This window comes from Sylvia atricapilla, chromosome 6 (genome assembly GCF_009819655.1).
Source record: "Sylvia atricapilla isolate bSylAtr1 chromosome 6, bSylAtr1.pri, whole genome shotgun sequence".
NCBI lineage: Eukaryota > Metazoa > Chordata > Aves > Passeriformes > Sylviidae > Sylvia > Sylvia atricapilla.
The window spans coordinates 50,786,699-50,801,650 of record NC_089145.1 but is presented as its reverse complement, the minus strand read 5'-3'; the positions used below and the strand labels follow the sequence as shown (position 1 = coordinate 50,801,650).

Here is a 14,952-nt window from a genome sequence, read left to right as displayed (position 1 = left end):
CAATAAAAGAACAAAACTACCACAAAGCTGTCAGAGTTGAAATCATTCAAACATCTTAACATTGAACAAAATTTGACAACTGTAAACACCAAACCCATAGTTTAACTGGCCTCTTACCCTGTCTAAGCTCAATCTACATCACTGATTCAAGTGCTGGCAAGAGGAAACTCACACAAGAACAGAACTTTTGTATTTTAGGCAATATGTGGAGAAATCAGTCTCTCATGAGATATGCTTGAGAATTTTTTTCTTGATAAACTCAGTAGCTATGAATATTTTTAAGCAGATCCATGATAATCTCCATCCGTTTGCCAAAACCACTCCAAGTTCCAGATAGTAGAATTATTAGCTTGTAATGAACTACACTTCCTTCTAACTTCATGCTGAAGGTTCACATAGGAATAGTTTCCAGACTTTACTGCTTTCTCTGAATACTGGATGCATCCTGAACACTCTTTTATGCTGGTGGACAGACAACAGTAATCTGCATTGGGTACTGGCAGGAATTCATTCATCCATTGTTATACACACAAAAATCCCCCAAAGCAGTGACTATGTTTTATCTCTTCAGATTTCTTCCTCTGAACTATTTCTGAATTAGCACAAGTACTACTTCCTGTTAATTCAGTCCATTAGTTCCACAATTACCTATTTAAATGTAGAAAATAATTAGTTGTTGTTAATAATCAATTTCTATAGTCCCAAGGGTGTTTAAACGACAACACATTATAGACAGGAAACAAAACTTGTGTGACATTAAAACCTCTTTTCAGGTGTTTTTAAAGCACTAGAAATATAAGCAGTATTTAAATGCCTGAAAGAAAATAGAAACTAAGAGACATCTGAATTCCAGGCAGTTTGAAAGCAACATTGTGAACATATTGTGGTACAACTGTACAACAGCTAAGACCCCAGGGCAGCTGTTCTGTCGCTGTATTTTTATTTTTTAATCAATGCAACTGCTCACCAGATTTTTGAGAGCATTCTCAATCTTAGAATACATTTTTATTATTACATAACAAAGAAATTTCAAAACACAGTTAGTCATGAATAAGAACCACCCACGATAAGGAATGAGGAGTGATGAGGAAGCATCAGAGTGCTCTTTATTTAACATTCCACTCCTCTATACAGAATTTAACAACCTGGAAGAAGATTTAACAACTGACAATGGCACCCAGAAGGCAGAATAATGACTGCAAAGAGCTGCTGGAGAAATTATTCTCTCAGACAAAGAAGGGATGCTGCCCCAAAGAGAACTACTAAAAAGTCACTTATCGAAACAAAAGCAAACATTATTTTCTCTTGCTATTTTAAACATTTTTTTGTAGATATGTGGATGTTTGCCTCAAACAAGAACCTCTCCATGCAGAAATTAGTGAGAAATTTCTTTAACTTGTCTAAGCAAAAAGCTCAGTTAAGCTGACTGAACTCAGACATTTTCTGTTTCTCCTGATAGATGCAGGCACATGAGTAAAGTAATTTCAGTGTAACAGGGCAAAAGAGGCAACTGAAAGCATGAAACGGTTATCAACCAAAGGCAAACCATGCAAGTTATGCTCAGCTGAAAAACTGGTTAAAGAAAACTGAAGATGCAATAACACGGATCTAAAAAATGATAAATGCTATTGGCCAAATTACACTCATAATCCTCCTAAGAGCACAATGCAATTATCTAATGTCAGGCAACAGCCTTAGAAAAAAACCAGTACATTGCAGACTTAGAGCTGGTTGTCAGAAGAAGACCTAGGAAGAAGTTTCCTACATATCATTGTGTTTGATACTTTCAGTCTCTGCTGAAGATGAGATACTCAGCTGGATGTATTTTATGTGGTATGGTATTAACCATCATCATCTGACATGATGAAAGGACTTAATTATATGCTCTGTTGGACTTGTGGAACTCCTCACCCACACGTGCCAAGAACAAGAGAACTAAACTGAACAAAGCCCCACTTTAGCAGGAAGAATGTTGCCATGAAGGATAAGCTGAGAATGGAGAGCATAAGTTTGAAAGACTGAGCCTGAGAAACCTGCTGTAACTATTCTGGATGAAGGAAGGAGAATTGCTAGAAGTCTTTGAAGATAAAGGCCATTCTACTTAATAACAGTAAAGGCACCATAATTACGTGGGCTTGCTGCTGTGTAAAAGATTCATTAATGGAACACTGCAACAAATACAGTTAAACTATTCAAATAGTGTCATATTGCAGGCATTTATGCTACAATATAAAGATACTGTGAACACTAAAACAAAACATCCCTCTATTATATAAGTAGGGCTACTTCTATAATCAAAATATTAACTTCTAAGAAAAATTTCAAATTCAAAGAAATGGCTATCTAATGGTGAAGTCTGGAAAATGGTGATTAGTTTAGGAAGAAAAAGTTATGTTTTCAAGAAGGAAGAAACATCCCTTAGCTACTCTAGAATTCACTATGAGATATACCAGACAAAACCAAACCAAAAAGTATCACTCACCTGATTCAATGGAAGATTAAAAGTGAACAAAAGGTGGCATCATAAAGAAATGTCAAAACTAATCTAAGATGATTAGCTAAAAGGTAGCTGTCTTGGGAAATAAACTAGCTTCGAAACTGCTAGATAAATATCTAGATATGTTTTGTTTTTTTCATAGTGCTTCCTGGACCAACTTGAATCTCCATATTGTTGAATCTTTCCTTTCTGTGATAAAGCAGAATAGATGTCTAGAAGCAGCACACAACTTTTAGAATGTGCAATATCTGATTTGCTACCCAGATCATGTTTTCTTTTGTATCTCACATATCGTAAGAGAGATTGAGTCAATCACATACACCAGGATAGAAAAAAAAAAATTGCTACAGTTGAGAACAAAAGGTCTAAAGTACACAGTGCAAACTTCCACTTGGAGAAGCATGTTTCTTCCTCAATAGTTCTCCTCAGGGAGAGATATATCTATCTATACATTGCCAAATTCCTTCCACATTTTCAAAAATATAAACTAAATTACAGAGTGCACTGGGTAACAACTGCAATTACAGAAACAAAAGAGATATAAACTCAGCCATACTTTTCTCCAGTGTATACCCGTGGTCTTCTAGTGAGCACATAATTCTTAGTGTTTGAACCTTTTCGAAGTGGATCATCAAGGGGTGATTGGTGAGGAGGATCTTCCAGTGGATTCCAGTAACTCTGTTCACACATACCTCGTAACAAAATTTCTGCAAGTTGTCTTGCTATTGTCTGTAAAAGCAAAAGATAAATATTTTCCCTAGAAATGCTGAATACAAACGCTTAAAAAATGCTCAGATTTCTTCTAATGAGGACTACTTATATAGAATATATTTTTTATTCGACAACATCCAAAAAACCAGGCATGATGCTGTTTAAAAAGTTCAGTTCTCTAAACACAAATAAAAACAATGTCAATAACAAACATTTTTTCAATTCTATCAGTTAAATCCAGATACTTCTGAAGTACAAACAGCCCAGCTGCTGCTCCTAAGATAACCAACAACCTAAGATGCTCAATAACCTGTACTGTCTCTCCAGATCTGGAGCAGTTGTGTGCGCAGGAGAGACCACAGTGGAGCAGTTGTTCAAACTGCAGCCTGCACAGAGAACCATGGTGAAAAACGGGATGACATTCCCTGAAGGAACTGCAGCTCAATGGAGGAACCCCATGCTGGAGCAGGGGAGAAGTGTGAGCAGTAGGGAGCAGCAGAGAGGAACTCACCACAACCCTCCACTCCTTACGCACCACTCAGGGAATGGGAGGGTAGGGAGAGGAGGTAAAAGAGTCAGAAGCCTGACTGAAGTTGAGCCTGAGAAAACGGGGTGGAAGGAAGGTGTTTCAGCTTCGGTGTTTTTCACCATCCCACTCTCTTTTAAGTGATAATAAGTTAATTTCATCCAAGAAGAGCCTGTTTTTCCAGTGACAGTAACTGGTAAGCAAACTCCTTGCCTTTATCTCGGACCTATCTCAGACCTTTTCTAGCTTATTTCCTCCCATGTGTAAAGGAAGGGGAGCTTGAGGGCAGCTGGGTGAGCATCTGGAAGCCAGACAAGGTCAACCCACCACAGACAGTTATGGTCTGTGAGTGGAATGGGGCTTCTGACAACTCCTACTTGAAGGTGCTGGTGTCAGCTACTTAACTCTTGCTGAGCTACTGTTAAAGCTCAGCAAGAGTGAAACAAGGTTGAAAATCAGCATGAAATGTTTTATTTTGACCAACTACTATTGTCACCATATATTTAACTGTAGAAATAGTTACATTAATATTATTTAATTAAATATACTAATTTAAAGCTTTTAAGTCATCCTATAATCCATAACTATCATTAATGTTTCACACACATGCACAGACCCTGCATAGCTACATATCACAATGATGAAAATGCAAAGATTTTCTATCAGATCTGAATTGGCAGCATTTACCAGTAAGGTTTCCCAAAAACACATGTATAATCACAAACACCACCATATGATCTCCATCTTCCACCTTAACTTCTACACCATAAGAAGCCCTTCATAATTTTTAATAAAATTTGAAATATTATCCATTTCCATTGAAAGTCTATTATAAAATAATTTTAATATATTTACTAGAAATCAGTTATTGAATGAATTAAGAAATCACTTACCTTTCTTAATACCAGTTTGAAAGTTTTAAAGGCCCAGTATTAGGAAACTAATCAGGATACTTTGAAAATAATTACATGACAGTAAAAGATATAAGCCTCTACTTTTTATTTCATAAAAGATTCAAGCTTCTGACAATATAAGTAACAAATCTTCATGATTTTGCTTTTATGGTTTTCTTTTAAGAGGCTTTATAACTTGATAGCCTTCAACTTAACAGAAACCACACAAAAACTGTATACTCTGTTCTTACCCCCACTATCTTTACCAAAACATGAAACTACATAGACTCATAAATAGGGAATTATAACCAAGGTTGAAAGTATGGTCAATCAGAGACCAGGCAGGTTCTAATTATAACTACAAACAAGAAAAAAGAATAGAGGGGAGACTGGATACCCAACATTCCTTAATTTAATCATTTACTTAAGCCAGAAAATCTAACCTTATAAAGTGCTGGATAACAGGTCCTTATCAATGTGCTATGTATCCAACTATCTGTCTCTACCTCATCCCTATATTTATGTTTCCCTGCCTACTGAAATTCAGATGCTAAAATAGGAAAGTGGTTTAATATAACTTACCATTCGCAGGTTTTGTGTAGTTCTTGTTTCGATAGCTCTTAGTAACTCTCTAAATCTACCAACTCCTCTCGTCAAGTTCCTGTATATAAACATAGAATTTGACAGTATTCCAACTTGGATGAAGTAACACTTTAAAATATTACTCAATAAAGTTGTTAAAATCCCTGCTATCATTTTTTTTCCTTTCAAAGCCTCATTGCCTTTCTGTGAGATATAGATATATATTCATCTGGAAGTCTCACCACTGATTACTATAACAACATTCCCTGACAGTTTATTGAAAAAAGAAACATTTTCATGATGAGTAGATCGTTCAAGGGAAAGCAAGGAAAAAAATTAGAAGCAATCACCTCAAAAAGAAAAAAGACAAAATGAAGTTGTTCCCATTGCTACAGTAGTTTTAGTTTTCAATTACATAAGGCTTCAAGTATAAACTTTGAAAAAAATCCAGTTTAGCTGCCTCCTTACACCTTAAAACAGGGAGATTAAAAATAATTATCCCTGAAAGCAATACAAAACATGAAATTTTGAACTCCTTTTCAGAAGGGAAAGTGCACAAACACATTAAGGCCCACTGTGTGGCCAAAAGAGGACTGGGGTATCAGTGTTCTGTTCTTGACTCTGACTGGTTTTTCATGTGACTGCTGTAACCCAAGTTTCTCCATCTTCCACATCTGCTGCCTAAACAGCTTTTGCAGAGATTCAAGACCCTCAGAGGCATCATTCATACAAACCATTTCAGCAGAGCTGAACTTTCTTCTAAAATAATAGATTATATTGAATGGTCTTGTAGCTTTACCTTTTCTCATCTCTTTTTCAGTTGTTTGGAGGTTTTATTGTACATAAAAGCAGTTGAGAATATTTTATTTTATATTAATACGATTTTTATTTGAACTGGTGAAGGACTAGGTTAGCTTTCTGCTGTCCTGACCAACTGAATTCTGCAACGTGAACACAACAGATAGGACAACCATTTCACTATTTCAAATTTAGTTACAAAACAAAATTACTTGATCAGAAATGTATTTTTTGTCAAATCATTGCTGTTACTTCGTATGTTGTCTTAAGGTGCGATGTTATGTGCATGTTGCATAGGATTTACCTAAGACAGAGCCAAAAGAGACAAGAAATATCACACAGTGTGTAAGCATAGGTGTAAGTAAAAGCACTATTGCACTACACTATAAATCAGATGTTAAAACTGCCTTCCTTAGTCTGCTGTCTTTATTTTTAAAAATGTTTAAAATACTGTCTTTTGAACCACAACTCTGTACAAATTTTTAAAAAGCCAGCAATTTTTATAAAGATACTTTCTTTTAATTCAATTGCAGAATATCTGAAACTAGTGTCTGATGCAAGAGATCTTGCTATAGGACTGTAGAACTCGTATCACTTTACCTAGAGACCTACTCATTTATTTTATTATTCAGAATACATGACAGCGCTCAGCTCTGTTCTGTTTTACATAATAAAGGATTATCAAGATGTTTCAGAAACTAGTTTCCACACATCTTTCATTAGCACAGATAACATCTTTCATCAGCACAAGCTCACCTTCTAAAATAGTCTTATATAAAACCTCATTTTTAAAAAAAAGTAGCATTTCCAAGTGACAAAACCCATACGAACTGTTAAAAGTTATGCCAAAGAATGCCACCAGTTACAAAAAAAAAAAAAAAAAAAAAAAAAAAAAAAAAAAAAAAACACCAGTCACACAAGAAATAAAATTTGTTTGTAAAACGTCCATGTACCACAGCAGAGCTTGAACACAGAGTGACCAGCTAGTACATACTAAAGAAAATTCAACTTGTGCAAGCATCTGCATGGAAATAACTGTGTGAAAAATTATATTAATTTATACATTTCAAACGGGCAGCCCCAATAACTGATGACTATTACACCAACTTCACACACTAAGGAAGGACAGAAAGTCATTAGGCCAGACTTCAAGAAAACCTCCAAACTCACATGAAGCTGGATACATTCAGCACCTTTGGAAAGCCAAAATACATATCATTCAGTAATTCCACATTCCAAATATATTAGAGAGCCAAAATCAGTCCACTGGAATCCCAGCTTTAAGTCCTCTGGTCTAAGTGGGTATTTCTCATTAATGGAGTTCTCTCTCAAAGACTGTATTGAAAAGTCACAAATGTGTCCATATAACAAGATTAAAAACTACAAAAACCAAAAACCAACAAGACTTGCCAAAAAACTGAAATGCTCCCTGTAACATTGTTGAAAAAGAGTTATGAGTAAGAACTTGTCAGCTTGAAACTTTATTTTCCCAGTGCAGATGAAATGCATACTACGTAGTAGAACTTCGAATCACAACAACTTCATTAAATTTCAGGAATTGACATTTTTTCCATATAAAGTTTATGTCCTTTGATGCATTACAAGAAAAATAACAAAACACTTCATGAAAACTTTCACTAGCACTTGAATACTTCATGACAGGTTGCTTTTAGTTACTCATTACACTCTTTTAAGCATCTGCAAACTTGTGATAGAAGTTCTACTGTATCATGGAAAAAGCAGTGAGATTGTACAAGCAAAAAAGCAGTTAAAATACAGAATTAGCTTTTGCTTCATAAAGCATTTAACAGTGATCCACTGCACACGTCAACACAAACACAAAACAGATTTGTCAAGCATCTTCTATGTGAAATTTACGAAAAAACAGACCTCAAACCTACAATCTAAATCACCCTAAAATTGAGTTAAATGCTTTTAGAGACAAGAAATGAAGCAAAATACACCATGAATAATATGGTTGATCTACACACCACACTGCTTTTAGCAAAGTACATTTCCTGTATTTGTTAACAGTTTGCAACATTGAGAAAAGTGGTGGCTCTTCTGGCACATGGTTTTCCTCCCTAGCCTGGGACACACACAGCTTTTACCTGCTTTTCACTACGATGTGATTAACTTAGACAGTAATGTCCCACAGTGTCTGTAAACGACTTTGAGATCCCTTCCTTTCACAGGACAAGGAATTTTCAGGTACATTAACACTCCCTTGGAACTGACACGTTTTCAGTGATGTCAGACAAGACAAAGACAGCCCACAGACCGACACTGATAGTTACATATATGTGTGTTTATATGAGTGCCTCCTGTCAGAACATGCTCAAATCAACTCCTTTGAATTGTATCTTCCTCATTTCAAAAGACAATTAGAATGGTTGCTGATGTAAATCTTAAAGAAAAAAAAAAAAAAAACAAACACCTCCTCTGACTCTTCAAGCAGCAATCTGCCCGTTAGGCTGAGAACCAAGATCTACTGAAAGTCTATTCAGACATTCCCTTAGGGCCTGTTTGCATCCCTGTGTCTACATATTTGCACCCTAACCCCCAATTATTCATGTTAGAACCTAATTAATTATTCTGATACAAAAATAACTTTTAGGCTCCTTAAAAAATTTTAGACAGTATTTCTGTTTAAAATAATGCAAATATCTTAACTGCACCTATAAAAAGGTGCTCACTCCTAAACAGAGACAGAAATTAATAACCGTAGATATGTAGATAGAAGCAAAGTGCATCAAGAAAATTAAGGGGCACCAAGGATAAGCTTTCAAGGCAGGATCAGAAAACCTGTATACAGGCATGAACTTCTGAAAGTAGCAAACATTTGAAAGTAGCAAACTTTAGGCACAAACATATTTGTCACCATCATCATCAAGAAGTCTCTGTGTTTCAAAAAGCATGTTTGGCATCAGATAACACAGTGCTTTGGCATTACTGGTCCAGATAAACTTCACCTCCACCAATAATTCTTATTTTTGTAGTTTTAAACACACTCAAGAAGTAGAAAAGAATGAATGAAACTGCTCAACAAGAAGCAGTCTATGTTTGAATATTAGGATAAAAACCCCAAACACTATTCCTGATAACAAAATTAGTGAGAGCTAATCATTATATGCTCAGAATAGACTAAAAAAAGGACTATTTTAAAATTAACCTTAGAAAGGTTGATAACAATAATTTCCTCTGTACTTATAACATCTTTTAATATCTTTTCCATTAGTGAGAAGGACTTTGTTTGTCAGGCATTTCCATTATGCCTCTCAACCAAAAACCCCAAATATTTACTCTACCACTGCCTTTTAATGATTAAAATTTTATTCAGAATAAATTTTTGTATACTGAGCTATACCAAACCTCACCTGCTCTGCAATTTGATGGCTAAACTGCCCATACTTCTCCCATTAGAGAGAAGAGCACATCCAGAACCATGCTGGCAAATTGGCTGAGCTACTTATACTACCCTATTACTTCATTGCTGAGACTTAATATATCACATTTTAAAAATACTGATCTTTTAAAAGGGGAGAAACCAAAAACAATGAAATCTACAGGGCTTGATCAAAGTGATGAAACAGAAGTTGCTTTTGGAATTGAGCTCACTTCCACCTTCTCTTGTGTGCTTGGTCTCTCTCTCTCTCTTTGTGTCTAAATTTATAAACAGAAAAAGAAATGCAATGTTTGTAAACTCATAGGTACACTGCAAGTTTTAAAGTTTGGGTTTTTTCTCCCAAAAATTCGAATATGAAAGGAAAGAAAGGAATTATCTTAAAGGTAAGGAGTAAGGGCAAGTGAAACTCTTAATACGCATGCCAGTCAGAACAGTGACATTTCAGTAACTTCAGTATAAGTGACATGTTTACAAGAAAAATGTAACTATTACAATCCATACATTCTAATTACTTCTAGTCAATTAAGAGTCACTTACTTATTAAGGCCAGAAAAAAATTCACATTAAAAGAAGTTACTACACAAGCAAAAAGTAAGAAATGTGACAAAACAAGAGATTAATTCTTAAGCAGTAAAAGAACATCCTTATACCAAGGTATGCCATCTACCATACTGCTTAGTATAGTCCTACAAAGATGAAATTTAAAACAAAATAAATAAAAGGACTACAATCCTATGGCTCGCTTCCATAACTTTATTGAAGGCCTGACCAAATGGATAGAACTACATTCTCTGCAGAATGGAAGGTGCTTTGGATGACTGTGTCTAATGTCTGTGTCTGTTTTCCATCAGGTTTAAGAGGGTGGAGAAGCAAAACTTAATTCACAATTAGAAAAACATCCTGTAACCATTTGGATATTTACCTACAAGACGCAGCATGGTTGCAACTTTTGATAGCTCTGTTTCTCCTTCCTTCCTTTCATACTTAGACTTTCAATACACCCACAATACTGTACAATTTTCATAAAACATTAATTAACACTGGTCATTATTTTTTGAATAAAATGTAGAAAATCCCTAATTTGCTGCCAGAATCTAAACTACTCTTTTTTCCTTTTTTTAAAAGTCTACTTAAAGAAATTATCATGGCATACTTCTCATTTTATCCATTGTAACCTCACGCAGAAAGAAAAATCCCAGGTATCTCAAATTTGCTACAGAAGATCATGCTTGCTTGATGCCTGAAAGTTCTTAACAGATGTTTGGGCTTATAAATAAAACAACTTCAGTGTGCCATTATAGCTACACAAGCCTAAGTATTTGAAAGAGTCCAATCAAGCAGCAATTCTGGCATTCATGCATTCAAAATGAAAACACTTGCTGCCTACACTGCAGTTCCACTGTTAATTGGTCCACCTAATGGTTCATGACCTGAAGAATAAGATCTCATCCTCCCGATTTTCATCTCTTAGTGTCTGCTCCCTTTTCCCACCATTCCTCCTTCTTGGAGGAATTGCATGGTCCTATCTCTTTCCTGACAGAAAGCTATGATTTCTTTGACAACAAAACAACTCCACAGAAGAACCAAACAAGCACCTGAAGCAAAAGACAAACGAGGAAAACACACACTAGGAGGGTAGGAGGAGGGGGTCTGGGGAAAATGACAATAGTAACTCCTCTGTACTCTAAAACGAGCATTTTGAGGGAAGCAGGGGAAGTGTAAGAAATATTAACTCCCCTATTTAAGGATCCAAGACCATTTTGTTTGCCAGACATCACAACTCAACATAAAACCAAAACCTTCAATCTGATGCTTGGAAATTCAACCAAAAGCCACTGTCAGCAAGACATGTGGTAGGTAGGCTAAAAAATGCTAAGTAACTTCTTGGAAAAAGTGAGCTGGAATCAGAATTCTAACTACAAATTATTAAGAGTATCAGTCTTGAACATTCAGATACTAACATAACTCTTTCACTGTTCTTTCTATAACTAGTTCTTACAAAATTTAGTAAGATTCTTAATAAAGGTGATTCTTTTATCTTTATAGCCACCTTAGTCTTCCATGTAACACCTGTTTCACACCTGACAGGTTTTCTACCTGTAACTTCACAATGAAATCTTATTTTAACCTCTTGAAGTTAAGACATAATTCTGAACAATAAACATACAGTAAGGTTTGAAAGAGAAAGCATTCATAATGGATGATTTTATCTTGAATATCTGAGGGAATAATAATTTCCTCTCATGCTCAGATGAAGTTTTTTCAATGAAAACTAACAGGTAAGAACAGTATTGGAAACAAGGATGAGGAAAGCATCTGATATGGCAGACAAAAAAGTATCCTTCGAAAACTTATTTCTGCTAGGAATCACAGAGAAATTATTTTTGTTCCTATCTTGGATATATTCTTGCCTTAGCTTCCTAACCACACAAACATGAAAGCAGGCATATAGAGAACAAAGCTGTGTTGAAAACTGCAACAGAAGTGATTTTGTTTGCTTTCCAATAAACAGCAGTGATATTTTACACATAAGGAATGTGATACTTCATAGGATTTCAATGTTTTCATCTTACTTTCTATTCTTTACTTAAACACCAACTCGTTTTGAGACTGATGTAGGATGTGCAAGAGGATCTCAAGAGATGCAGAGTGATGGGTATCTAGCACAATATTCTAACACAGTGGAGAGCTGACCTTACAGCATCTTTCCTCATCCTTACATTTATGTCAAGTATTTACATAAATCCTTCTCTCCTGGATTCATAACTGTTAAATCCCGAGCTGTGAGACTGTATGGATACACATGTGGAACAGAAGCACCTACAGACAGCCTCCCATCCACTGTTCCTCTCTTACCAGAAAGAAAGCAATATTCTTATGCTATTTCTGTTATATGCTATAGTGAAAAGAGAAAAACAGATCAAAGAAATTCTACTTAGATAAGTCCTGTACTCTAAGGAGGGCTTTTGTTGTGCTAGTCAAACATTTAAAGTCAATATAAATCAATTATCTCAATTCTATGAAAAAAATGAGAAAAATGGGTTGATTTTTTTTATTCCTTGTTTTTCAGGGCTAATTTTCTATGGATAAGAAGCCAGACTGCAAGAAACAGCTTGCTGGAGGAGACTAGGAATGACTTGCTTGACAGTGACTGTGCCAACACAGGTAACGGCTTCATTAGGAGTACAGATCATCTCTGGGTTTCCTCAGGTTTTGACTGAGTATGTAAACCATGATGGAGACTAGACCAAACTGCAGTCTGGATCCAGAGCAATATCCTTACAGGGGGTGTAACAAAAAGGAGAAGCCAACAAAATAGCTCTGCAAGCTAGCTAAGTCTGGTTTTCACATGATGGCTCCTGATTTTAGACTTCAACCAGAATGGCACCTTGCTTCAAGAGCATACATTTCCAGTATATTTGTGAACATTGCTAGGTGAAAAATAAAAAGCATAAACAAGAGAAAATTAACTTGTAAATCTCATAACAAAACAAATACTAGGACAGAAGAAACACTGGATACCTAAACATCTGTCCTTTCTTCCTCAGGGCATTCTACTTGAAAAAAGCTATGTGAAATACCAATGTCAAAGTTCCCGTGCTCACAGCTTTTCTTGGAAAAACATCAGGACCTTGAACTCCTTCAATATGAAATTACAGAACAACCACTATACAAGTTATGTAATCGGCCCGAAGGCATGTGCAGTTACATATTTAAAAAACGTAAGATTTTTTTAAAAAACCACACAAACCCTACGCTAAGTTTTAGAACAACTTCATCAACTTCTTTGTTACACATTTCCAAGCTGAAATGTTCCTCATCTGCCAAGTGAAAAATGGGTATGTAGTTTGTTTAATAAAATTCTGTATGCTTCAGAAGAAACCATCAACTTCAGTTTTGTGTCTTAATGGCACTAAACTAATGCTTTTTTGTACAGACTATTTCCACTTCAACTTTTTTTTTAGCTAATTGCATTTCCATGTATTTTCAAAATACCATCACTTCGCAGAAAGACTAAGTTAAGTTTCAAACACTTCCTAGTATTTTATACAAGATAGTGCATACCTCAAAGATAATCACTTAAAACCTCTACAAAATCTTGATTACTCAACTTAAAAGAAAATCTCTGTATGGTTAACAAATGAAAGGGAAATTTGAAGTAGATCAACCAACTTTATGGGTAGGCAGCAATATTCCCTATGTTACTGCTGAAATTATGGTCTTCCAGCTCATATAAAAGTTATCTTATTTTCTTTTCTGGATTGAAACTGACACATTCTAAAAAAATGATTTCAGATTACATTCAAACATGAAGTATGTTGCAAAGCTTACTGGAAAGATCTCAAATCTACTTTCTATACCTAAAATCAGGAGGGATGACATATTCAAAAATGAAAGAAAACACACTTAAAATAGATTTATTAAAAAGCCAGCTATAAATTAAATGTATCCTTATTAGTAAAAGTATATATATAAAATTTTCTACAGTTCTGGTAAACCCAAGTTAAAAAAAGAAAAAAAAAAAGCATTCCCTAAAAGCAGCCACATAACAAGCAGCCTGGAACAATGACCCTATTAGGAAATATTGAGAGAATCGTGATTGACTCTGAATTAAGGAAGGAAACTAAAGGATGTAAGAGCAGGACTATGTAAAATACTGATTGTCACAGAGCTATTTTTCCTGACACCTGGCTTCATATCATATCACAAAAAAAGTACCACTGGCCAAGGGAACTATAAGAAGAAATTAAAAATTCTCTATATAATGTAATTAGCTTATAAACTGCAAGCGATCACTGTTCTAAAGACTGCAAATAAAACACATGCCTGTGTAGGAGTTAACAAGATCACCAACAACATCACTGCAAAGAATTAAAATGCACAGGGAATAAAATCACCTTTTAAAGCTCAAACCACAACAGCTGATATTGTCTAGGAAAAAAAAAACAGCTCCTGAGTGGATTCCTTAACATTCCACTGCATGACTTCTTTTGTGCAGTTGTTTTTTGTTTTCTTCATTAATTGCATCTGCTATGTCTACTTCTGGTTGCTTTTACACAAAACATGTCACATTAAATGCACCACTTCCATCACAAGCAGCCTTCAAAATGTGGAATTCTTAGCTGACTCTTAACCATGACTGCCACTGGGATTTTTTCAGTAACTGTATTTTATTTATTTTTTGTGCAGACATGAAAACAGAGCTTATTTTTAGCCCTGGTAAATGAAAAAAAATTAGCTCTCAGAACATTCCATTCCTCCTGCAATTAAATTATGAAAACAGAACAACAATGTAACTCTCAGATCATGTTATTGCACCAGTCCGTCAATACTTTAAGAAAGAGATTTCAAAAGTGTAGTGATCGTTTCCATGTTGAAATTCCTAAACAGCTTAAAGCTCAGCCTTTTTTTACCCTACCTTCAGAACAGTAAAGTCTCGAGCTCTTTACAGACACTGTATGATTTCCTTCATCTCTGATTTATGCATTTGAAAGAATAAGAAACATTTTTGGTACAAAACAGTAGTCCTATGAAGAGT

The 14,952-nt window shown here is 35.2% G+C and overlaps 1 protein-coding gene across 5 annotated transcripts in view; it reads right to left on the bottom strand.

The window, feature by feature from the left end:
- TTC7B (tetratricopeptide repeat domain 7B) overlaps window positions 1-14,952 on the bottom strand; it is a 124,138-nt gene that overhangs the window by 76,990 nt on the left and 32,196 nt on the right. For all 5 annotated transcript variants that reach the window (XM_066321921.1, XM_066321922.1, XM_066321923.1 and 2 more), the window contains 2 exons: window positions 5,210-5,288; window positions 3,054-3,226 (listed from right to left, as the gene is read on the bottom strand). In XM_066321921.1, coding sequence (XP_066178018.1) covers window positions 3,054-3,226; window positions 5,210-5,288 — 252 coding nt within the window. The remainder of the gene's footprint in view (window positions 1-3,053; window positions 3,227-5,209; window positions 5,289-14,952) is intronic.